Source organism: Budorcas taxicolor, chromosome 12 (genome assembly GCF_023091745.1).
Source record: "Budorcas taxicolor isolate Tak-1 chromosome 12, Takin1.1, whole genome shotgun sequence".
Taxonomy (NCBI): Eukaryota; Metazoa; Chordata; class Mammalia; order Artiodactyla; family Bovidae; genus Budorcas; species Budorcas taxicolor.
Window position 1 is genome coordinate 78,043,254 of NC_068921.1, and position 25,292 is coordinate 78,068,545.

The following is a 25,292-nucleotide window of genomic DNA, read 5'->3' on the forward strand; positions in this document are numbered from 1 at the left end:
CAGTCGTGTCCAACTCTTTTCGACCCCATGGACTGTAGCCTGCCAGGCTCCTCTGCCCGTGGGATTCTCCAGGCAAGAATACTGGAGTGGACTGCCATTCCCTTCTCCAGGGGATCTTCCCAACCCAGGGACCGAACCTGGGTCTCCCACATTGTGGGCAGATGCTTTACCATCTGAGCCACCAGGGAAGACCAAAAGTATCCAGTAGGATGGATGTGTTTGAGTCACTCAGTTGTGTTCAACTCTTTGTGACCCCATGGGTTGTAGCCCTGCCAGGCTCCTCTGCCCGTGGGATTCTCCAGGGAAAAATACTGGACTGGGCTGCCATTCTCTTCTCCAGGGACATCTTTCCAACCCAAGGATCAAACCCAGGTTTCCTGCATTGAAGACAGATGCTTTACAATCGGAGCCACCAGGAAAACCCACTAGATGGGGGAAGCATGAAATGAATTGTCCATAACTGAGATTCTCCTTAAGTCCCAAAGGAAGTAACCCATAATTACTCTGCAGCAGCAGGGAAGAACCAGAATAGTCCAGGGTGCCTGTGACGTGTGGTCCCCTACCTTCTGGTCTCAGAGAGGATGGTTCAGTCATCACAAACATTAACCTGAGCTCCGGGTTGAATCTTGCTCTCTGCACAGTAAACTTTTATATGCTTAACATTTACATTTCCTTGCTTTTTCTAATTATCTCATTCTTGGGGATGAGATGTCATTATTTGATACCAAGCCATGAATAAATTTCTCTCCTTTCTCAGGAATGATAATAAGGTGTCAGGAAAATCTTCATCTGTTCTATTTCACCTAGCAGCTCCTTCTTACATGTTCCTCTTTTAGCTTCAGGGGGATTTCTGCCATCACATCTGGCAGTTTGCAAGACCTGATTCCGCCACAGGCCACTGGTCTTCTCAACTCTCTTTAGGATAGGAACTGTCTTGCTTAGTCAAATCCCATTATTTGTTCCATAACGGCCTTAGGTCACCATTCATTACTGGAGAAGAAGCTAAAGCTTTACTAGTAACGTTATAAATGAAGTGCTACTCCACCGTTCCAGCACCAGGGACCAGTTTCGTGGAAGATAATTTTTCCATGGACCGAGGGGGTGGAGGGGGGAAGTTTGGGGATGATTCAAGCACATGACCTTTATCGTGTCCACTTTATTTCTATTATTACTGCAAGAGCTCTGCGTCAGATCATCAGGCATTAGATCCAGGAGGTTGAGGACCCCTGCTATAGAGGACACAGCTGAGATGCCCATCTATCTGCTTTACAAGAAACTGGGTCCATTCAAAAGCAACACTGCAGGTACTGACTGAGTTCCTGCTTTATTTGCCCTGTCTGCTTCACAGATTAACATAATCAATTCCAGAGGTCAGCCCTGAAACCTAGGACATACAGGTCTCTGAACAGACATATCTCTGCCTGAAAGCTGTCCTGTTATTTGGCTACCATGTGTGCAAATCAATTAAGCAGAAATTGGAACAACTGTTAAAAGACAACGCCGAAGATAAATGAGGTCGTGACAGCACCTGGCAACTCTGATCTCTGGAAGCAGAGCATCATACCGTAGAGCTTAGTGTCTGTGACTCAGAGATGTTTACGAGAAATTCCTAGTTAAGAGGCAGCGAAAGGACACAAAAAGTTGGAAAATTCTTTTCAGTTGGGATTTGTATGTGTTTCATTCTGACTCTGACCATTTTGAGTCTCTAAAAATAAAGCAAATTAAATGTCTAGGCTGGAGATGGTAAATGGTATCAACAAATTTTCTTCTTGAGAGTGAGACTTTTAAAACTCAGTTAATACTGAACTGAAAATACAAAAGAAAAAAATGGCATAAATGGTTGGTCCTTGAAGTAAGTCATCCAACTTCTGAAAACTGTTTTTATGAGTACCACTGCTCATAAAACCGTGTGGCCAGTTACATATCTTCTTCTTAAATAGTAAATGAAGAATCACGTAAAGAGAAGGCAAAATACATGGGTGTGTACATAACGCGACTGCACAGATTTGATAACACAAATCCAAGAAAGAAAAATGCAGACATCTCCCCATCACTGTTATGTCTCGAGTAGCTGAAAAGTCTGCCAACACGTATGAGATTTTTCACAGTACACTTTTTTTTTTTTTTAAGGATAATGTAATGAGCTGGAGCTAAAAGTCAGAATATGAGAAGCTTTTCATTTTTATTTTTTTTCAGACATTCATCTCTGAGTCCTGAGTACAGCGTGGAGCTGGCTGAGAGGACTTACTGAATGATTCAGGGGCCATGAGTTCAGATAATACTCACACCCATCTTCCCCATTTGTAGTCTGTTCTCTGCGTCAAAGTTAAGTTTGCAGTACGATGCCTAATCTCCTAGTTGGGTTAACACATTTGAGAAGTCTTGCCTGTCAATTCGAACAAAAATGGGACCTTTAAACCAGGCTCCTGAATTCACCGCTGTTAGCACACAGCCGCTTCCTCACCCAGAAGCTTTCCTTCCCCTCACTTCTCCTCTATTGTCTCCTGCCCACAGGATATCTTTTCCCACCTTCATATTCATTCATGGAACAATCTAGACACATTCTGCAGCCCACATGCACTTAAAAAGAAACCTACCCACAGGTTCCCCTCTATGCATCTCTTCCCTCGCCCACACGAGTCAACCGTCACTCACACTTCCTTCAACTCTCCTATCCTGTGTTTGTACTAACTCATTGCTTTTCTCCACTTTTAACGTGGCTTGTCTATTTTTTTTACCCATTTCTCCTTTGTTGCTTTTATTTAGCAGCTTGCTTTTCTTCCTCTGTCCTTTTCTTCATTTCTGCTTCTTTATCAATCTGTCATAATGTTTTTATCCATCTAAATATAATATATCATTAAGCATGACTTCACTAGGGCGACTGAACACACATACACACCTGGGCTTGTAAGAAAGAAAACATATATTCCAAAATGGCAACATGGAAGAGGAAAGCAAGAACCAGAACGAAAGAAACACATGAGTTGATTAAACGATGGTATCGACGAGGACTAAGGACTCAGTAGCCAAGAGCTTGGGTTTCCATGCCTATAAGAAGTAGAGAACAGAGTCCTGAGTGCCCCGTGAGGCTGGGGTCCGGAAAGGTGACCTCAGGCATACAGACACGCTAGTATTTAACTGGGTAACACCATGCTTCCCTGGTGGCGCAGAGGTTAAAGCGTCTGCCTGCAATGTGGGAGACCTGGGTTTGATCCCTGGGTAGGGAAGATCCCCTGGAGAGGGAAATGGCAACCCACTCCAGTATTCTTGCCTGGAGAATCCCATGGATGGAGGAGCTTGGTGGGCTACAGCCATGGGGTCGCAAACAGTTGGACACGACTGAGCGACTTGACTTTCACTTTCACTTTCAGAGCGAGATACTGATGAGGGGATCATTAGGTAGGCCAATCAAGCACAAAAGAGACCATAGCTACAGATCCAAACATAGACAGGGAACTAGCAAATGAGAAAGGCAGGACTTAATACTGTGAGTAATGACACCCAGTAAGTAGTGTGGGGATATGAAGAAAATCAGATTCCTACTTCATGCTGAAACATTTCTAAACAGGTGCAGTAACAACAACAATAACAAATATCTGACATGCAGTAAACTGCCCATGTTAAAAAGAACAGCTTGAGAAATCTTGTATACACAGAACCGCAATCAACATAATGAACATATTGACCAATCCCCAGGGTTTTCTAATGCCCTTGCATCATCTGTTATTCCTACCCCAACCCTTATGCCCAGGCAAGCAATGATTTCCTTCCATTGTCATAGGTAAGTCTGCATTTTCTAGAATCTTACATACAGGAAATCAGAGAATATGTACTTTTTCATCTAGGTTCTTCACTCAACATAATTATCTTGAGATTCACCCAAGATATTTTGAATATCAATATCTCATACTTTTTTTTTTATTGCCAAACAGTAGTTACTATAAGTGGGCTTCCCTAGTGGCTCAGACAGTAAAGAATCTGCCTGCAATGTAGGAGACCTGTGTTTGATCCCTGGATCAGGAAGATCCCCTGGGAAAGGGAATGACTACCCATTTCAATACTCTTGCCTGGAGAATTCCATGGACAGAGGAGCCTTGTGGGGTACAGTCCATGGGGTTGCAAAGAGTTGGACATGACTGAGCAACTAACACTTTCACAGTCATCGTATAGATATACCTGTTAATCCATTTACCTGTTGATGGAAGCCCGGAGTATTACCAAATTGGGCTTTTACAAATAAAGTCTTTGTATGTATGTGTGTGTATCAGTCACTCAGTTGTAACACAGACCATGGAGAGCACACAAATACTTTTAAAACAATTGAGACACAGGTTTTTCACATGAAAACTGCAGAAACATCCTTGTTAATCACTAGGTTAAAGTACAGTTAGTAGATAAACTTACCCTGGTTTCGTGTCATTTACTACACAGTGATAGGTAAATGTCCCAAACATCTGAACTCCTAAAATGCCATAAAGAAGCAGAAAGAAAAGGAGGAAAATGGAAACACTCCATATTTGTTCTCCAGATCGCCTAGGAGAAAAAAATAGAGTAGGTAAAACTTACCAAAAAATGTCATAAACATTTCCCCTTAATTTATGTAAAAGCAGTGCTTACTTTAAAATATTTGTAATTCTCGTCCTTGGTAGCTCAAATCGGAAATAAATCCGGAATGCCCGGATCATAATTAGTGGCCGTGGGATCCGCAACATGCCCCAAGGAGACATCTGATCAACTATGTCAGCAATTTCAAACACCTGCAAATTCAGAGGTGAACAGACAACTCAGACTTTCGCTCAGCATTGCGTGTAGTCAGAACATATACAAACAGCATTACACAGCACAACACATAGCAAAAACAGCATCACACAGCGTCATAGCATGGCTTGCAGTGAAGACACACACAGACAGCATCACAGGACGTCGTACATGAACCTGAGCTATGCCCCCACATTATCATCCACCAAAAATAACTTTCTTTGGAGTATATTTTGAAGCTATAGCTCTCTTAAGAGAAACAAATACATGAATGAATGAAAGTGCCATTAATCTTGTTCATTTCCTAAATGATTCATCAAGGCACAGTTTTTAATACAAAACTGGGGTAAGTATGCCAAGTTTTCCTCACTACTAACAGTCTTTGGTGGAACTTTTTGAGTATCTAGAACATAGATTAATGGAGAAAGGGTTAATAAAAATATTATGAAAAAGAATTCCATTTACCAGCAGAGGCAAGAGGATAATTAGAAAATGTTTGTCAATCCTACAATAGTTACTAAATGGAAAAGAACACATTTAATATGCAGGATGAAATTAATTGTTAGAGACATGAGCTTTATGAAAATAAGAACAGCTTATCAATACGAACCACGATGCGTTTCTGGGATGGAGGATGAATTTATTTTATTCTGAAATTTTTAATGAATTAAATTTGAATTAAATACAAAATCAAGCCTGAATGAGTGCCTGGGAATGAATTATGCTGTTCATAATAAAATCTCTCCTTCAGGCCTTTTTAATACATGTTCCCCGTTTCTCAAAGTAAGGAATTTTCCATTTCCAATACACTATTTATGCTAACCAATATATACCCCAATGTATTTATATTATTTTAGCTATTTTTAGTGAGAATTTAGTCACTTAAAAGACTGGACTTTTGATTTTTTAATCCAAATTTTTATTCTACAAATACAGAAACCTCACTCCATGTTCTTTCCCTTTATTTCAATGAATATATTTCTAATGTCTGTTAAATGAGAAATAATCTTGTATGGTACTGATTTTTATTTCTGATTGAAAAATAATTCAAACATCTGACTGATGATGATTAAAAATGTCAGGCTTTTAAAAATCAATAAACATTAAAAGTGTTTCTAGACAATTACCCAATCACATTATACACACACACACACACACACACACACACACATATATATTCTTTAATATATTAATTTAGATTTTCAATGCAAAATAATGCCCATTTTGGAAAATATACCCATGTAAGTTAAAAGTGTTTAATTACCTGTAACACCAATGAAACCCAAAGGCAAAAGACCATAAATCCATCAAAAACACACCAGCGATCTTTCACGTAGGAACTATCCCCCTAAAAATAAATTTCACATGGCGTTATCAGATAAAATAAATAATTTCAAAAAAATTCTGTGGAGGGAATAATCAAGTGTTAATTTGATATAAGCTACCTACAATTTTTGTATCATAACTGAACAGACTTTCAAAAGGAAAGTCTTTCCGCATTTTAAATAACATTATATATGAGGAAAATAATTTCTAAAACACAAGTAACTGCAGAACTGTGCATGTAAAATTTTAAATTCATGCAAAGAGAAAACATCCCTATGTTTACTCTTAGCCACATAAGAAGCCAGAGGTCATCCTACTTAATAAGCAGCTCAGGTCCTAAAACCAACTCTTCCTACAAGAACCAAGAGGATACAGTGGTCAGTGAAGGACTTTGAATCTCTGGGAACAACCATCATCAGTAGAGAATTAACCAGTAATTCACCTTGAACTGAATTAGAGGTGAGGATGAAGAAATGTGCCTTCATTTTTGAAATAAACATATATTGACTTTAACTGGGATTATAAGCATAAAAGAGATAAAGAAGGCATGCTACTTTCCCTTTTTAACAGTGAGTCTATTCTGACACTGGGATGCATCATTTTTATAAAATGGGACTTTTAGGAAAAAACTTTCCTTTCAAATAACAAAACAGTACACCCTGTGAGGTTGAAATTGCAAAACTTTAACTAGAAAGAAAGCCTTCAATAGCTTGCTCAGGACTGCACAATTAAGTCACTAGTTCTGTAGTTATCTGTGAAACTCAGTTCTGAATCCAGTCACATGGTTACCAGCTCTGAGTGAATTGGTTAGAAAATAAAAATAGGAACAGAAGACCAAGACTTTCAATAAAATGGTAAAATATGTTGCAGGATATTTAGGAAAATAACGTAATTTTGAGAAGCTTCCGCCAGGAGTAACAAACAGATTGTCAGAAAGTTTCCTTCAGAGGTTTCCAGAAATAATTTGTTGTTTGCAAATCTAAAGCTAATGGATGATAATTCACTTAATGAAAGTTATATGACTCAGATATGAAGTTTAAGCCCAGCTTAGTTAGCACTGGGTAAGCATGTACTTTATATAAGAGGATGTATAATGCCGAGTGAAACACACACACACATACACACCAACTACACACACACACCTTGTGTAGATATACAGCTAAGTACACACCCAGTTAATACTACACATAAGGCCAACTAATTTATAATAAAGTTATAATAATGGTGGGAAAATTAATCCTGTGGAGAGTTAAGAGAAAACAATGCTAGTTCACAAATGAATGCACAGATAATTTTACCACTGGCACAAGAATCAACCAGACTTGGTGTGTACTCAAGGAGACCCATAAGAGTTATAAAAGCAAATTTGGGGTTTGGGTGACTAACAGGACAATGATCTATTAAATTAGTGTTATGATCATCATATGATCATATCTTAAGAAGATAAAAACTATATCATAAAATGCTACTGGTTATGTATTCACATATGTGCATGTTAAGTATAGAGCAAATAATTAAGGGATAATATAGCTGTCTTCAATATCTCATGAGAAATCTTCTACCATAAGCATTAAATTTGCCTTGTACACGGCACAATTTAAAATATGAATTAACTGTAGAACTAAAAATAGACAATGTAACCAATATAAAATGAGTCTAATTTTGACTACCATCCTAAAAGATAATAAAATACAAATGTTTAAGTTGCACCTTGGAATTTCCCTTAAGTTTTGTTTGACATAGTGAACAAATCTGTTAATTCATTCACTCAGTAAATAGAACATTTCTATGCTCTAGGCAGCATTCAGGCACTAGTGATAACAGAAGTAAATAAAACAAAAACACTTGCCCTTATGTAACTTATATTCTCAGTTACTTTTTAAGAAACGTAAAATGCACATATATTCTATTTCGATAAGTGTTATCAGAAAAATGGGCTTCCCAGGTGGCGCTAGTGGTAAAGAACCCATCTCCTAATGCAGGAGACGTAAGAGATGCAGGTTTGACTCCTGGCTTAGGAAGATCTCCTGGAGGAGGGCATTGCAACCCACTCCAGTATTCTTGCCTGGAGAATCCCAGGACAGAGGAGCCTGGCGGGCTATGGTCCATAGAGTTGCAACAAATTGGACACAACTGAAGCAATTTAGCATGCATGCATGCATACAGAAAAATTAAAGTATATATTTTCAAATCAACTTTTATTAAACAAATATGTTCTTTACTTATATGTTGAGCAAAAAAGTGAAAAAATATCACTTGATCTTTATTTTAAGAACTAGGCATAAATGTGATTTTTTAAAAATGTAAAATAATTCCAAAATAAACACAGAAATTTTATGAGGCTCAGCAGAGAACTATTTCAAAATAGGAACAATTAAACGTAAATGTTAGCCAAGAAAGAGAATATTAATAATTACAGATTATTGGGTACACAAGCACTCAAATAAGATAAGTTTATATAAGACTTTTCCCAAATGGGATTTTTTTTCCTGTTTTAAAATAAAAAAATGTTTCACGTAGTATCACTACAGTTAACCTCCTGTTGCTCATAATTTGCCTTAGTAACAAATTATATTCAATTAGATACAAGTTGAGAGCTTTTCATTATATTGAGGGTTATTTAAAATACAAAAAATGAAGATAAATAATGGTATTTCCCAGGGAGGGGAACAGAGTGGCAAGGAGCCAAAGGTGGAAAAGAGACATAATTTTTCCAGAATATCCATACATATGCCTTTTGACTAATAGTCATGTGTTACATTTTAAAAATAGATCTTTCAAAGCTAACTTTTTTAAAAGGTGAAAATTCTAGCATTAGCAAAAATCACTCAGCTGGTGTGAATAAAGTCAAATTTGAAAAATATGAGCCTCACAAATTTACAATGTAAAGTCATCAGTAACAGAGTTGGCTGAATTTTTATTTACTATATAGATTTATAGGTGAAGGAAATTGATGTTGAAAAGCTGACTTGAGTATATTTTGAACTCTATCAAAGGATGGATTATTTTAAGTCATTTTAGAAGTTCTGGCTGGATTCCAAATAAAACAAAAGCATGCAAACACACAACTGACTCAGTGGACATGAATCTGAGCAAACTCTGGGAGATAGTGAAGGACAGGGAAGCCTGGAGTGCTGCCGTCCATGAGGTCGCAAAGACTCCGACACGACTTAGCCGCTGAACAGCAACAGTGCAAGCACATTCTAACTTCTAATGACCTCATGAAAACTGCTTTAGCAAAAAAAGTTCTACTGTATAATACAGAAATATATTTCTGAATTATGAAGTCATTTGAGTTGAATTATCTGGAATGTTCTCTGTGGTGGATGTTCCAGAAATTCAGAGTGGTATCTGCCTCTCCCAACAAGACCACCACACTCTAGATTGCATGGAATGGTCAATTAAAACTAGCTTCTTTTAACTTTCCTGGTATAAAACATGAAATAATCCACTGAGCAGAAGTTTTACACAGTATTTTTTGGTTTCGGTTTCGAGGAGTCATTCAATATTTATAAAAACCTTTGAGCCGTGTAATAGTGATCTGAGATACAAAGGCCAATCACACTCAGATTTTTCCCATCTTTTTTTTTTTTTCCAACCTGTTGCCCTTTAGCATTCATTGTCCTGCATGCTGTTCTGTCTTCCTGAAAAACTCCCTGCAGTCTGTGCCAGTTTTCTCCTCCAGACTTTGGTCTGACCACGGCCCACTCTAATCAGTGCTTTTGCTCCTATATCATGCAATCAACAGCAACTAAGCTCACGTATATAAATAAGGTTCACACCATGTAACAGACAGAATAGTCCTTTGTAACTCTCACCTAGCTATTTAATTAACTTATATTTTAGTTGCTGTAGTTTGGGTTTCCTACTTAAATCTTCTCTAAACATATTCTCTGGTGCTGTATTTTTAAAAAAAGGTCTGTCTTCCACTCCACTGTCAATGTTTGAGTTTGCTCTGAAGATTAATAGTATCCTGAAACTTTAGACAATTTCAGGCGGTATTCCCACTACCTTGCACCATCATATTAAATGAATGATGAGACAAGCATATGAACCACGTCTTTGGAGCCTCTGTAGAGCAACTTCACTTTCACTTTTCACTTTCATGCATTGGAGAAGGAAATGGCAACCCACTCCAGTGTTCTTGCCTGGAGAATCCCAAGGACAGGGGAGCCTGGTGGGCTGCCATCTATGGGGTCACACAGAGTCGGACACGACTGAAGCGACTTAGCAGCAGTAGCAGCAGCAGCAGATTACAATGCAGCCAGTAAGAAGTCAATGCTTATGCTTCATGAATGCATCCGTGCATCTATCCATTCACTGAAACTACTAGTACTGTACCTTTAAAGGAATGATTCTTTGTAGCAAAAAGAGAAAGATGTAGTACATTGAAAGGTAATCCCTTAAAGTTAAGACTCTTCTCCTGAATAATCATGAAAGATCACAGATGAAATTATTAGATAATTTTTGCATATTTTTCAGATTAGTGTAGTTTGAATCAGCAAAGCTGACATGCCACGTAAATAGGAATTGGGTCAAAGTTTAATATGGGCTTCCCAGGTGGCACCATGGTAAAGAATTTGAGTGCCAGTACAGGAGATGCAAGAGACAGAGGTTCAGTCCCTGGATGGAGAAGATCCCCTGCAGGAGGAGATAGCATTGCCTGAAGGATTCCATGGATAGAGGAGCCTGGTGGGCTACAGTCCATGGGGTCACAAAACAGACATGACTAAGCACAGCAGCACAAGGTTTATATAATTTTTGCATTGAAATGAGATTGCAAATATGACTGAATTGAAATTGAAACCATATCAATCATTATCAATACCCACTAAGGCTCCATAAGGACAAAATACCTTTTCATGAACAGAATACAGGCTCTGAAACCTGGCCCTTTGAAGTATAACTGAAGATAAGCGGGACCCTGCTGTGTCCCCCACATTTTGTTCGTACAAAAGCTCTAACCTCCTAGGCCTTCCTGGAGTTCTAAAGAGCAAACTCAATCAGGAAAGTGAGAAAATATAGAAACATAGAAAAACAGTTTAATAAGGCCAAATAATAGTTGAACCATAAAACAAAGTCAAGGACCTGTAATTCCTCTTCCAGGGCTGTAGATAAAATTCTGAGCCACATCCTTGAGTTGTTTTGCAGTTACTAAAATCCCACAAGGTGAAAGAAGTTAACGGCATGCTGACCACCAGCACCTAGACCCAGACTAGCTGGAACCAGAAGGTAGTTACCACACCACCAGCTCCATGAGCTGGTCATGCACTCCTTGAACTTTTCCTCATCTGACCTTTAAAATCCCTTCCCTGAAACCCTTCTAGGAGTTTGGGTCCTTTTAGCATTAGCTGCCCATACTCTTTGCTGCGCTCTAAAATAAACACTGTACTTGCCTTGACCACAACCCCGTGTCAGCAGATTGGCTTTACTGGGTGAAGGTGAACAGACCCAAGTTTGGTTCAGTAACATAATCTCATGCTGCACTTTGTGTCTGATATGTTTAACTCATTGTCTCTTTTTCAGTTTGTATTTTCAAAGACTCTTCACCATAACTGGTTAAATGGTGCTACGATTCAATGTATCAGTATGTCCAGATCCTTTTAAAATCCTACTGTATTCATGTTCAAGTTATAATACTTGCAAATAATAAATTGTCCCTCCCCCCTGCTTCCAAAATATGGAAACACAAACTAACACACATGAAGGCCCATTGGTACTTGAGAAACTGTAATGTCTCCCAATATGAAAGAAAGGTTTTTTAATTTGCTTGTTGCATCAACAAGAATTGAAGAGGAGAGAGTGCTTGAGTTATGGGCAGAAATCAGCAGGCTGGTGCCGAGGAGATGAGTTATTCAAGAGCTGTCTATCAATCTTTATAAAGGTAAACACTTGGAGGCTGCCAATCAATTATACAGTAGAAGAGAGGAACTTAAATTGCTATGCAAGGATTTAACAAGCAGAGAAAACAAACACATTTACCTGAAGACATTCATAGGGACATAGTTTGCAGTCACAAAACAATATGCATGGGTGTAGTTTCATAAGCACATGATTTATTGTTCTGCATTCCCAGGGACCATCTGTCACTGTGTCTTAGCATTATTATTTATTACTTCAACGATGCTCAGAGGACGCATGCTACTTTTTAGCCAGGTCTGTTGCCAGATGAAAAATAGACAACTGAGAATTGTCTGAAGACTTCACAGTCTGCACTACATGGAATGCTTCACAAAAACACAAGCATATATCACCCCAATGCTTTATTTTTGCCCATAGGGATTTGGTTGAGCTACAATGCTTCTCAGAACAGGAATTTGTGGGAGAGTCAATTAGAAACAAATGATCGGGGAGTGAAAATTAATTGGCAGATATAGTCAGGCTTGGGAAATGTTATAAGAGATGTGAAATCCTTCAAGCAGATACATGCCTCTAATGAAACTTTTGAAGGACATTTTTTGCCGGAAGGACTCTGTGCTTCAGTTTCTCTCTCCTGCAGTGCATGGAGCGTTTGATCTCCACCGTGAACTTCTCAAATACAAATCAAACTATGTCACGCGTACTCCGATCCCCCATGCCTCTTAACTGACCACAGAAGGAAGTCTGAGCTCCTCACAAGGCTGCAGAAGGAAGTTTGAGCGCCTCACAAGGCTGCAGGGTCCCCCGAGATGCAGCTGGTCTCCCTCCCCAGGGTCCTCCCCGGCTGTTCCCTGGGCATACCATCTGCTACTCCTGACTAAGGCTACACAGGGCACCCCACGGCTCCAGTCTGTTCCAAGGCTGTGTGTCTCAGAGCACTGCTTTCCTCTCTCCGTGAAATCCTTTACTTCCCTCCCCATGACACCAGCCATAGCCCACTCCTCCTTATCCTTCAAGACAAGACTTCAACATTCTCTTTCTTCAAGACTTTTCTGGGCAGCTCCAAACAGATTTTGTCACTGTTTTTTGGTGCCCCCTTTCCCCTATCACTTTTTCAGACCACTATTAGAGTGTTTTCCACAAAGTACTGATCTCTCACTATCTGAATTCTCACCATACAAATGTTCACTATGCACATTTGCAAAAACACTTGCCCCAGTCACTGTGTAACGAGAAGAACCACTATTGTGTATCTGCATGTATGCAGTGGAAACACTGCCATTGTCCACAACCTGCAAAAGGTAGGGTGTGCATACGACTCCACAGTTCTTGGGGGCTAAATCTTGTGCTGGCATTCTTTATCTCCTTAACAACTGGTAAGTGTTAAGTGCATCACTACCTTCTCGTCCCTGTTTTTTCCCTGAAGATTAGCCTTTCCAGGGACACAGGATTTGAGTCTATCGACCCAAATAAAGTATATGTGTAAATCATGTTCTATTTTAAGCATCAGGTTACTCTTTTCTTCACAAATTTTCATTTTTGAAAAAAGGCTGTACAAATATTTTAGTTGGAAATCAGTACATTGTAAACATTCACTATTAATAAGTTAAACTTAATGGTGGACAATTTCTTTAAAAAAATTTATTTCATCAAGTAAAGACCAAGCAAGTCTAAACAAACCAATTTAAAGAAAGGGAGTCCCATCAAAAAAGTACTAGGATAAAATGGTTTCACAGGAGATTTCTACCAAATGTTTCAAGCTAAAACAGTTTCAAGATTACTCAGATTATTTTAGAGCACAAAAGTACATATACACAGCATATATATACACTGAATAGCTAATATCAAGCCTGATAGAGATTAAACAAAATTTAAATAAGAAAAGTAATAACAAATATAATGAAATAGTATATTAAAACAGAACAAAACTGTGTTATGACCCAGCCAGGTTTTTTCTGGGAATGTAAGGATGGTTTGATTACTAGGAAAGCCACATTATTATGAGTCAAAGGGAAAAATAATCATTCAACAAAATGTAAAAGCTGTTCATGATACAACTCTCAAAAGTTGAAATTTATGTTTAATCCCTTAACATGATAAAATATTCAAACTTCAAACCCGAAAAAATACATCTTGTGCAGCTTTTTTGAGTCATGACTCAAAGAAGTTAACTCTAAAAGAAAATACTCATGACAAGGGGGGCATCATGAATCAGGATTGCGTATTGGCCTACAATAAGAAATTATTGCTAACTGTGCCCAATGCAATATTTAGAAAAAAAGATTTTATCAGTTGGCAATGCATAAGTTGTTTCTAAAATAATCTGATTTCTCAGAGTTGTCTTAAAAAGAAATAGAACTGGACAAGTATTGATAACTACTGATGTTGAGTTATAGGTATTTGTTCCAACTATAATCTCTACTTTCATGTAAATTTAAAAATTTCCTTAATAAAATGTTTTAAAAAGTTAAAAATGTAATTTCTTTAAAAGAAAGAAAAAAGCCCTGTTAGTATCAACTGTCTGAAGCTTTGTTCTCATTGGGATGATAAAAGTGTGTGTGTGTGTGTGTGTGTGAGACACTTTTTCCTAGTGAATTTGACAATTTAACCGCTTCACAATTTAAAACATGAAAAAATGCTTATTAATTACTTTGGTTGTTTTAAAAATGCTACTGTGACTTCCTATTAAATGTTCAGTTCTACACATTCTTACTGGTTAATATTATTGATTGAAATATTGCCAGACAAAGATGTCTAAACTCATGACGTCTGTGGTGCTGTAAAATTCATACTACAGTGTGGACAGTTTTGAAACGATAACCATTTCTGATGCTCTGGATCTCAAGGTGAGTAGTGCATTTTGCATAGAGAAGGTATTATTGAACTGTTAGTGAGGGTTGTGGGTTGTACTGTTGGAGAAAAGGGGAGAATTAGAATTCAGACAGGTATATCTTGGACATTTGTTTGTAAAATCTTAGTCAAGAGGTACAGCACAGTCATTGGTTTTTATTCAGTGAAAATTATTTGGTATGAAATTTCTTGGAGGTCTGATTTTCTTGTCAAAATTCTGTAAATAGTTCTTCTGTATTTGAATCAGTGGAAGACCTCATTTATATGTAAAGATACTGCCCTTAGTCATGTGGTTGTAGCCTCTGCTTTTTATCACTAGTAACCTGTAGTCAAGCGTTCATCTTGTTTAGGAATGTTTTGAGATTAATGTGCTCAAAAGTCCTATGTGATTGGTTTTAAACAATTGGGATAAAATTAATTTTTAGTAGCATAAGTTAATGTGCTAAGTAGCATACCATTTTGTGTTAGAGATACCAGAATGTTGTTATTCTACTCTCTGTGCAATACATGTTTTGAGTATACATTTAATCATGGGGATGTCAAAAATATAAGCTCCTCTCTAACAAATACCGTTAGTTTCAGGTGTTGAATAATAGACCAGTTTGACCAAGTACTGTTTCTACGGTTCATAAACATTCGCTTTAAGAAAATAGTCTTGAATTTCATATGCTGCTATTTTTTATGATATTTTGCCATATTACAGTACTGTTTTGTTTCGAATTCATACATGTCGCTGTTTCTCCTTTTCATTTTCTCAGATGACTTTTTGTTTGAGAGCGAGAAAGTGGGAGTGGATTTCTTAAATCAGAGTGGGGTCCAGAGGTTACTATGTTACACTAGAATTATCATAGCATCAGTTTAAAAATCCAAATGCATAAAGAATGCACCACTCAACATTTTTATTCATAAGCTATTATTTTTGAAACTTATATTTAGATTTTTCTTCTTTTTTTGCAGCTACATTTGAAAATGGTAGAATGGAAAGGTTTTAAATTGTTATTTTCTCTGCAGATGCATCCATTTCATTGGCTCTTTTAGAAAGCTCTTTTCTCATGGGCACACCTAAGAAGTCTTGTGCAGACAGTTGACGATATTCAGGAGCCTAATGCTGTTTTCTTTGGTACAGCTTCCACACTGCATGTTCATTTTAATATTTTGGTATTGGTAACTTGATATATTTCATAGCAGCAAAATATTACCTCTATTTTGGGACTTTTTATAGAACTACCCTTGCATTCAGTAGCATAGGAAAATGTTCTTGTGATTGTCAGGGTCTTCTAATATTTATCTCAATACTTTTATAATTCTATGAAAATAATTTAATTATTTTAAAACATATACTTTTCTTGTAAATATGTCACATCCGAATTGTCAAAGAATTACTTTGAATACCTTAATATTTGCTACATTTTTTTCTGTATATATAACATGCCTTCTCTCAGAATGGGAATATATATGTGCTTCCCGATGTTTACTTTTATGTCTGGTATCTTTATACGTCAAACTGGTTAACACTGTAATGCTTCAAAATAAACTCAGAATTAATTCTAACTTATTTCTCGGGACTGATTCAGTTCTTGTGTAAACAATGAAATAAAACAAATACAAAAAAAAAAAGTTAAAAATGAAGACAGTAGGGCATTGATTGTGATTCCTCTCTTTTAAAGACAGCATACAATGTATTATGTATAAAGAGAAGCAATGAAGTTGACCCAATAAATACATCTTAAGCATCAGCTCATTAAATTCTCAAAAATGTTGTACAAAATAAGGCTCTTCTCCATCACAATTACTTCCATTGAGATATTTATACAGCCAATAAATGAAAAGACTCAAATCCTAATTTGAGTTAAAACTTTCATTTGTCAAACCCTAATACCCATTCTGCTGTTTCATTATACCACTGACTCTCTAAATAGCACAACTTAAAATAGCTTTTGGAGATGGAAACAGCAACCCACTCCAGTATGCTTGCCTGGAGAATCCCATGGACAGTCCACAGGGTCACAAGAGTCAGACATGACTTAGCAACTAAACCCATCAAAATACTTTAGAGACAGCATCATCTATAATACTGAGATGAGATTATTGGGCCGGCCAAAAAGTTCATTTGGGATTTCCATTTAACCTCTATAAAGGTTAGTGTCACAGGAGGAAGAGATACCCCAGGATAGAAATTTCCCTTCTTTTCTTATTTCTTTTTCTTCTCTTTCTTTATTTATTGTCTCCCAATGGCACCAATTTCATGCTACACATTCTTGTCTTACAGTCTTGGAATTCCTTTCCATTTCAAGTCTCTCTTTTTACCTCTTTACATCTTTAGTATGCCTCAGGCAAATGAGATCCTCCCTTTTATCATCACACTGCAAATTTATCACATATAACGCTTATTCTGCATTCCATAAATCAACAGTTGCCTCCTTGGCTTAGGTGGCATGATCACCCTGTAGGTGGCATGGAAGACCCTCCTCTGGCCTTCAGGAAGCTGGAGGTGGGGCCATGTAGCTGCTTCTCAGATATTCCAAGAATTTATCCCTTACACGATTGACTTCACTTTTATAATACTCTTAAATGTATCATGTTTTTGCCAATATCTGGAATTATACCCTCTTAAAAGGACTTCAATATCGATAAAATAAAGAGATGTTTTATTTGACTGAAATTAACATGAAAACATTAAATGAATTCAGTGTGCTTTTGTTTTGAGCTTAAATAACATGGAAACACTCACCTTGACAATCCCCCGGATGTGCATCTTGGCGATCATCTCTGCTGTGTAGAGAAACATCAACAGAGTGTCCAGGGTAAAGGTCACGTACTGCAGAGGAGGGTAGTGTTCGAAGGTCATGGGCGTGTTCATACAGACTGAGATGACGCTGATGATGGCACAGATGCGCAGCAGAGAGTGAACCCACTGTGGAGATGGCCCAGAGTTACTATCCGATGGCATGAAACATCTGAAACCCGTGTTATGAACCACACTATTTGGAAAACGTAATACTGAGTTGGAAATATTGGGCTGGCCAAGAAGTTCATTTGGGTTTTCTGTAACACCTTATAGAAAACTCTGAACAAACTTCTTGGCCAACCCAATATTTCACCACTAGGGAGAAAAGGGGGCCTTCTCTAGGGGCTCAGATGGTAAAGAAACGCTTGCAGTGCAGAAGACATGGGTTCAGTCCCTGGGTTGGGAAGATCCCCTAGAGAAGGGAAGGGCTACCAGAATACTCCAGTATTCTTGGCTAGAGAATTCCATGGACAGAGGAGCCTGGCAGGCTACAGTCCATGGGGTTGCAAACAACTGGACATGACTAAGCAACTAACACTTGGGTTACTTAGGGAGAAAAAAAAACAAAATTAACATATTAAATACTGATAATGTGCTAAATATTTTCTTTCTTTTTTTTTTCTCTCAGCAGGAACTTTATTCTTTTTATTTTTTTTATTTTTATTTTTACTTTATTTTACTTTACAATACTGTATTGGTTTTGCCATACATTGACATGAATCCACCACAGGTGTACATGCAATCCCAAACATGAACCCCCCTCCCACCTCCCCCCATAACGTCCCTCTGGGTCATCCCAGTGCACCAGCCTCAAGCATGCTGTTTCCTGCATCGGACATAGACTGGTGATTCGATTCTTACATGATAGTATACATGTTTCAATGCCATTCTCCCAAATCATCCCACCCTCTCCCTCTCCCTCTGAGTCCAAAAGTCCGCTATACACATCTGTGTCTTTTTTGCTGTCTTGCATACAGGGTCGTCATTGCCATCTTTCTAAATTCCATATATATGTGTTAGTATACTGTATTGGTGTTTTTCTTTCTGGCTTACTTCACTCTGTATAATCGGCTCCAGTTTCATCCATCTCATCAGAACTGATTCAAATGTATTCTTTCTAATGGCTAAGTAATACTCCATTGTGTATATGTATCACAGCTTTCTTATCCATTCATCTGCTGATGGACATCTAGGTTGTTTCCATGTCCTGGCTATTATAAACAGTGCTGTGATGAACATTGGGGTACATGTGTCTCTTTCAATTCTGGTTTCCTTGGTGTGTATGCCCAGCAGTGGGATTGTTGGGTCATAAGGCAGTTCTATTTGCAATTTTTTAAGGAATCTCCACGCTGTTCTCCATAGTGGCTGTACTAGTTTGCATTCCCACCAACAGTGTAGGAGGGTTCCCTTTTCTCCACACCCTCTCTAGCATTTATTGCTTGCAGATTTTTGGATCGCAGACATTCTGACTGGTGTGAAGTGGTACCTCATTGTGGTTTTGATTTGCATTTCTCTAATAATGAGTGACGTTGAGCATCTTTTCATGTGTTTGTTAGCCATCCATATGTCTTCTTTGGAGAAATGTCTGTTTAGTTCTTTGGCCCATTTTTTGATTGGGTCGTTTATTTTTCTGGAATTGAGCTGCATAAGTTGCTTGCATATTTTTGAGATTAGTTGTTTGTCAGTTGTTTCATTTGCTATTATTTTCTCCCATTCAGAAGGCTGTCTTTTCACCTTGCTTATATTTTCCTTTGTTGTGCAGAAGCTTTTAATTTTAATTAGATCCCATTTGTTTATTTTTGCTTTTATTTCCAGAATTCTGGGAGGTGGATCACAGAGGATCCTGCTGTGATTTATGTTGGAGAGTGTTTTGCCTATGTTCTCCTCTAGGAGTTTTATAGTTTCTGGTCTTACATTTAGATCTTTAATCCATTTTGAGTTTATTTTTGTGTGCGGTGTTAGAAAGTGATCTAGTTTCATTCTTTTACAAGTGGTTGACCAGTTTTCCCAGCACCACTTGTTAAAGAGATTATCTTTACTCCATTGTATATTCTTGCCTCCTTTGTCAAAGATAAGGTGTCCATATGTGTGTGGATTTACCTCTGGGCTTTCTATTTTGTTCCATTGATCTATATTTCTGTCTTTGTGCCAGTACCATACTGTCTTGATGACTGTGGCTTTGTAGTAGAGCCTGAAGTATTTTACATCATTTAATTCTCAAAGCAGCCTAATTTCCACATGGAAGCACTAAGACTCAGGAAGGTTAAGGAGCTTGTCTGTGGTCCTACATTAATAAAACCTCACCTCAATGTGGACCAGGTCACACTATCCCAAAGCCCCTGACACTTACTGGGACATAAGGACACAACAGAGCCTCATTCAATGAAAATATGTAGAAAACGGATATGCTTTTTATGTACTGTGAGCATCTGGACTCTGAGGCCATATTTATTCTATCTTCCCTGGAATCTAGCACATGGGCTCATCCCAGTTGACCCTAGATGCTTCTTAAAGTTAACTGATATATAACACTTCCTATATGTAGGGCTTTCATTCTATTATCTTATGTTAACATGTGTGTATGAAAATATATTTTAAAATCTGCTCTCATCCTATACTTTCAAAAGTTAATAATAAACGAAACTTCCTCTTTACTTTTGAGAACATGTTTCATATAAATTTAGCTCAGATATCTCTCCCCAAAATGCCAAAAAATACATTTTTGTGCAATGCTGGCAGTGCACTTGCTGTTTGAGGTCTTTCCCTAATCCTAACATAAAGAAGGAATTAAAAAGTTAAAGATGTTTCTGTGTGTGTATACATGTGTATAAGTGTAGAACATAAATCATCTGTATAATATCTTCTTATGAAAATTAATAGCTAGGATTAAAAAATATTAATGCATTTGCATGTTAAACCCACACAATTAATATTACTAACAAATCAGTACACAATTCCTAAACATAATTTCAATGTGTTATCTATTGACTAGCCTATATATATATATATATACATAATATATGCAGTCATATTAATCCTTTAATATACTGTCTGCGGAAAAAAAAAAAAGCTGTTTCAGTTTCATAGTCAATGGGTTCTGAAGCCATACAAGCTAACAACCACCTAAGATGAAAAACAGAAAAGGCTGTCAGAACTTTGAGGAGACTCAGACACTTGTAGGCTGGTGAGTGGGTTATAATATTAACCTGACAGTTGTAATATTTGCATGAAGACATAATGCCACTGATTTCCATACCACATAAGTCACTGATGATTAACTTTAAAAGTTGATGTGCTTTTCATGCCAATCAAGAAGCACTTCAATAAACACCACGTGTAAATTTAGATCCATCTAGGCCTCCAATACAAAGGACCTAATTACACAAATGAGCCTCAAAAGATGAGTTCTCCCACAAAACCATCATGGATTTAAAGAATGAATTCTCATTAAGCATTAATCATTCTAGTTAGTCTTCCGAGCCTACATCTGTAAAACTACCTTCTTCAGGTCTCAGAAAGCTCTCTACTGGTGGATGCTAAGAAAAAATGACAGCTTTATTTTGTATTTCGTTCAAAATTCCCTAAACATAAATGGGAAAGACCTACTACGTGTTGGAAATTACACTGGGCTCTGAAGACACACCAATGGAAACAATACAGTTCTAACTCATCACTAATGAGTGATATTATGCCTATTTCGGTCTAAGATGCATCACATATATATTCATACAGAAATCATTTTTTACTTACATCTACATATAAAGTAGGAGAAGGCAATGGCACCCCACTCCAGTACTCTTGCCTGGAAAATCCCATGGACGGAGGAGCCTGGTAGGCTGCAGTCCACAGGGTCACACAGAGTCGGACATGAGTGAAGTGACTTTCAGTTCAGTTCAGCTGCTCAGTCGTGTCAGACTCTTTGCGACCCCATGAATCGCAGCACGCCAGGCCTCCCTGTCCATCACCAACTCCCGGAGTTCACTCAGACTCACGTCCATCGAGTCCATGATGCTATCCAGCCATCTCATCCTCTGTTGTCCCCTTCTCCTCCTGCCCCCAATCCCTCCCAGCATCAGAGTCCTTTCCAATGAGTCAACTCTTCGCATGAGGTGGCCAAAGTACTGGAGTTTCAGCTTTAGCATCATTCCCTCCAAAGAAATCCCGGGGTTGATCTCCTTCAGAATGGACTGGTTGGATCTTCTTGCAGTCCAAGGGACTCTCAAGAGTCTTCTCCAACACCACAGTTCAAAAGCATCAATTCTTCAGCGCTCAGCTTTCTTCACAGTCCAACTCTCACATCCATACATGACCACTGGAAAAGCCATAGCCTTGACTAGACAGGTCTTAGTCGGCAAAGTAATGTCTCTGCTTTTGAATATCTAGCACATATAAAGTAGGAAAAGTGGAAAGAGAAGAGGTTCATTCTGTTGGTGGTGGGGGAGGGTCAAAGGCAGGAGACTTCCAGAGTGGATGGGGGCAGGGGTGGCATGGATAAGGAGGACTGGTCTCGTCTGGGTGTGAGTGCTAAATCGCTTCAGTTGTATCCGACTCTTTGCAACGCTATGGACTATAGCCTGCCAGGCTCCTCTGTCCATGGGATTCTCCAGGCAAGAATACTGGAGTGGGTTTCCATGCCCTCCTCCAGGGGAACTTCCCAACCCAGGGATCAAACCTGTGTCTCCTGGGAGTCTTGCACTGCAGGTGAATTCTTCACCACTGAGCCACCTGGGTAGTCCGTCACTGGGGAAGCATCTCAGGGCAAAGGAAACAATGCGGACTGGCTGGACACCTCGGAGGAGCAGGACGCTGCCGATTAGTGGACAGTGTAGATGCAGGAAAGGCAGCTGCTGCACAAGTTACAGCCACAGTATAAAGGGCCTTGCGTATGATACAAACTACTGTTTAAAACTGTCAATGTAGGTAATAGGGATGTTTCAATGATTGTTAAGCAGAGGGTGACGTGAACAGACACAGAAATGTGGAAAGAAAGAGCAACTGAGAAGCGGTCTGGAGAATAGATAAGAACGGAGAGGACAGAGGGGACCAAGGCTGATCATCTTTATTACGGTCAAGGTCAAGGGAAAGACAAGCAGCGCCAGAGTGGCAGTTCATTTCCTGATTTCAGCTTCTGCTGTTGAGTTTGATAAGAGAGTGGATCCTGTACGGGAGATCAAACCAGTCGGTCCTAAAGGAAAGCAACCCTGAATATTCACTGGAGGGACTGATGCTGAAGCTGAAGCTCCAGTGTTTGGCCACCTGATGTGAAGATCTGACTCACTGGAAAAGACCCTGATGCTGGAAAGACTGAGGGCAGGAGGGGAAGGGGACGACAGAGGATGAGATGGCTGGATGGCATCACCGACTCGACAGACATGAGCTTGAGCAAACTCCGGGAGATGGTGAAGGGAAGCCTGGTGTGCTGCAGCCCATGGGTTCGCAAAGAGGCAGACATGACTGAGTGACGGAACAACAGGACTGCTGCTGGAAGCTGAGCTTCCCAGTCCTGCAACGATGCCTTCAGCCGCAGCTCTGGCCGCTAGACTGTCTCCTCGTGTAAAATGACACTACGTGTAGCTGGGCTTTGCCTCAAATTCTCATCAGCTTAATTAGGCAGAGAAGGTGACAAGTTCTTCACAGACACTATCCACTATCTCATTAACCTTTACTTGCAACTCAGAAGGAGACCTTTAATTCCTAACATCTGATTATCTCCTCAGACTCCTGCATGGTGAGGATAAGTGAAGAGATCCCTCATCTCGGTCTCCAGCTTCAGGTCTGCCGGAGAAGTGGCATTAACTCCACATTCTGTGACTCCGAGGAGGACATGCACAGAGGGCAGGCCGAGGAGCCACCTCTGATGCCTCCTCTGCGAGTAACTCACATGGCATCTCATTGTGTCATCGGAATCGTTTTCATCTCCCAGACTCCAAGACTCACCCACATTCTACTGCCGCTCAGACGTTTCAAATCACAGGGACAGGAGCTTCTGAATTAAATGAATCAAAGCGGCTTCATATCAGCATGTGCCTCTCTATTCTTTTTTAAAAAAGAAACTTACTGGCTTGTTAATCCAGAGGATGTCTGCGTTGTCTGACAGAGATTCATCGGGACCAAAGTCAGTAACCGGCTGGGCCTCCACCCTGGAGCTCTGCTTCCGTTTGAGCATGCTGAAGTTAGCTCTGGGAAGCAAGTTCAAAACCACAGTCTAAGAGAAGAAAGACAGAGTGAGTTAGTCCCCAAACCATCCTTACCCTGATCACAAAAACGAAGTCCCAATGCAAGCCTGCATATATGCGTGCTAAGTTGTTCAGTCATGTCCGACTCTTTGCAATCCCATGGACTGCAGCCCACCAGGCTTCTCTTTCTATGGGATTCTCCAGGCAAGAATAATGGAGTGGGTTTCCATGCCCTACTCCAAGGGATCTTCCTGACCCAGGGATCAAACCCATATCTCTTATGTCTCTTGCATTGACAGGTGGATTCTTTACCACTAGCGCTACCTGGCAAGTTTGTTAATTACACTCAAGTTCCATTTACTGTATATAATAAATACATGCAACTAGAAAGGTTAAAGGGGCTTCCCTGGTGGCTCAGCATGTAAAGAATCTGCCTTCAATGCAGGAGACCTGGATTCAATCCCTGAGTTAGGAAGATACATTGAAGGAAGAAATGGCAACCCACTCCAGTATTCTTGCCTGGAAAATTCCATGGCAGAGGAGCCCAGTGGGCTACTTGGAGTTGCAAAGAGTCAGACATGACTGAACACACACTCACCCACACACATGTGGAATCTTAGTTCCCCAACCAGGGATCAAACCCACATCTCCTACATTGGAAGACAGAATTTTTACCACTGGACCATCAGGGAAGTCCTACCTCTTGTCTTTTTTATGCAAGCATGAGAAAGTCCAGTCTTGAGGCAGCAACCCAGGCCATCCAAGCAAATCTGAGGTTTAAAAGAAGTTCTAAACTGTAGAGTTTAAGGTGTTCGTAATGGACCAAGTTGGCGCTGAACTACAATTAGGAGAACTTCTGAAGGCAGGTAGGGGAGGGTAAAGGTCCTTCCAGCAGTGCACACCCATGAGGATGCTTAGTCAGGAGAAATGCAGCAGTTTTATCACCAGGAATATGCATTGGCACACTCTCTGCTCTCCCTGGGGCTGGAGAAAGAATCCTCGCCAAGGAGAGTGAGTGCCACGCAATGCTCGTGGGAACCCGAGAAGAACAAGACAGTGTTTGCAGTATGTGTAAATACGTGCAGTTTTCACCGGGAAAGAGAACACAGAAGCTCAGGACCAACTGCCTGGGATCTGATTCCCTGTGTTCAAACATCTACCTCTGTGTCTGTTCCCCTTGATGCACCAATGTAGGTGCATCTGCCTGACCCTCCTTTTCCTGGAAGAAATCAAGCTAATTGCCTTTAAGGTGCAGTAGGTGTTTCCAGGCTGCCTTGTCCTGAATATTGGATTTGAATATGGGTTTTACAGGAGGCTGCACTAATTAATTTTATTTTACATAATTGGAGTTAGGGACTCTTGACATCGATATGTAAATATATGCAGAATATTCAAATTATTCTTGTTCTCTGATTTATGGGGAGGGGGCATTTGGTGGCCTCAATTTCGGATGCTTCTTGAATGACAGTTTCCTATGTACCAAAAAACTGGATACTGAATCTTTTAGAAATCCTTAAAGATAACACAACGCAAAG

General features: G+C 39.3%; 1 protein-coding gene across 1 annotated transcript in view; it reads right to left on the bottom strand.

Annotated features, from left to right (window-relative positions):
- NALCN (sodium leak channel, non-selective) overlaps positions 1-23,747 on the bottom strand; it is a 283,373-nt gene extending 259,626 nt beyond the window's left edge. The window contains exons 1-5 of the mRNA XM_052650063.1: positions 23,640-23,747; positions 17,525-17,707; positions 6,023-6,106; positions 4,618-4,757; positions 4,405-4,533 (exon numbers count right to left, since the gene is read on the bottom strand). Coding sequence (XP_052506023.1) covers positions 4,405-4,533; positions 4,618-4,757; positions 6,023-6,106; positions 17,525-17,707; positions 23,640-23,747 — 644 coding nt within the window. The remainder of the gene's footprint in view (positions 1-4,404; positions 4,534-4,617; positions 4,758-6,022; positions 6,107-17,524; positions 17,708-23,639) is intronic.
- Between the last annotated feature and the right edge of the window lie 1,545 nt (positions 23,748-25,292).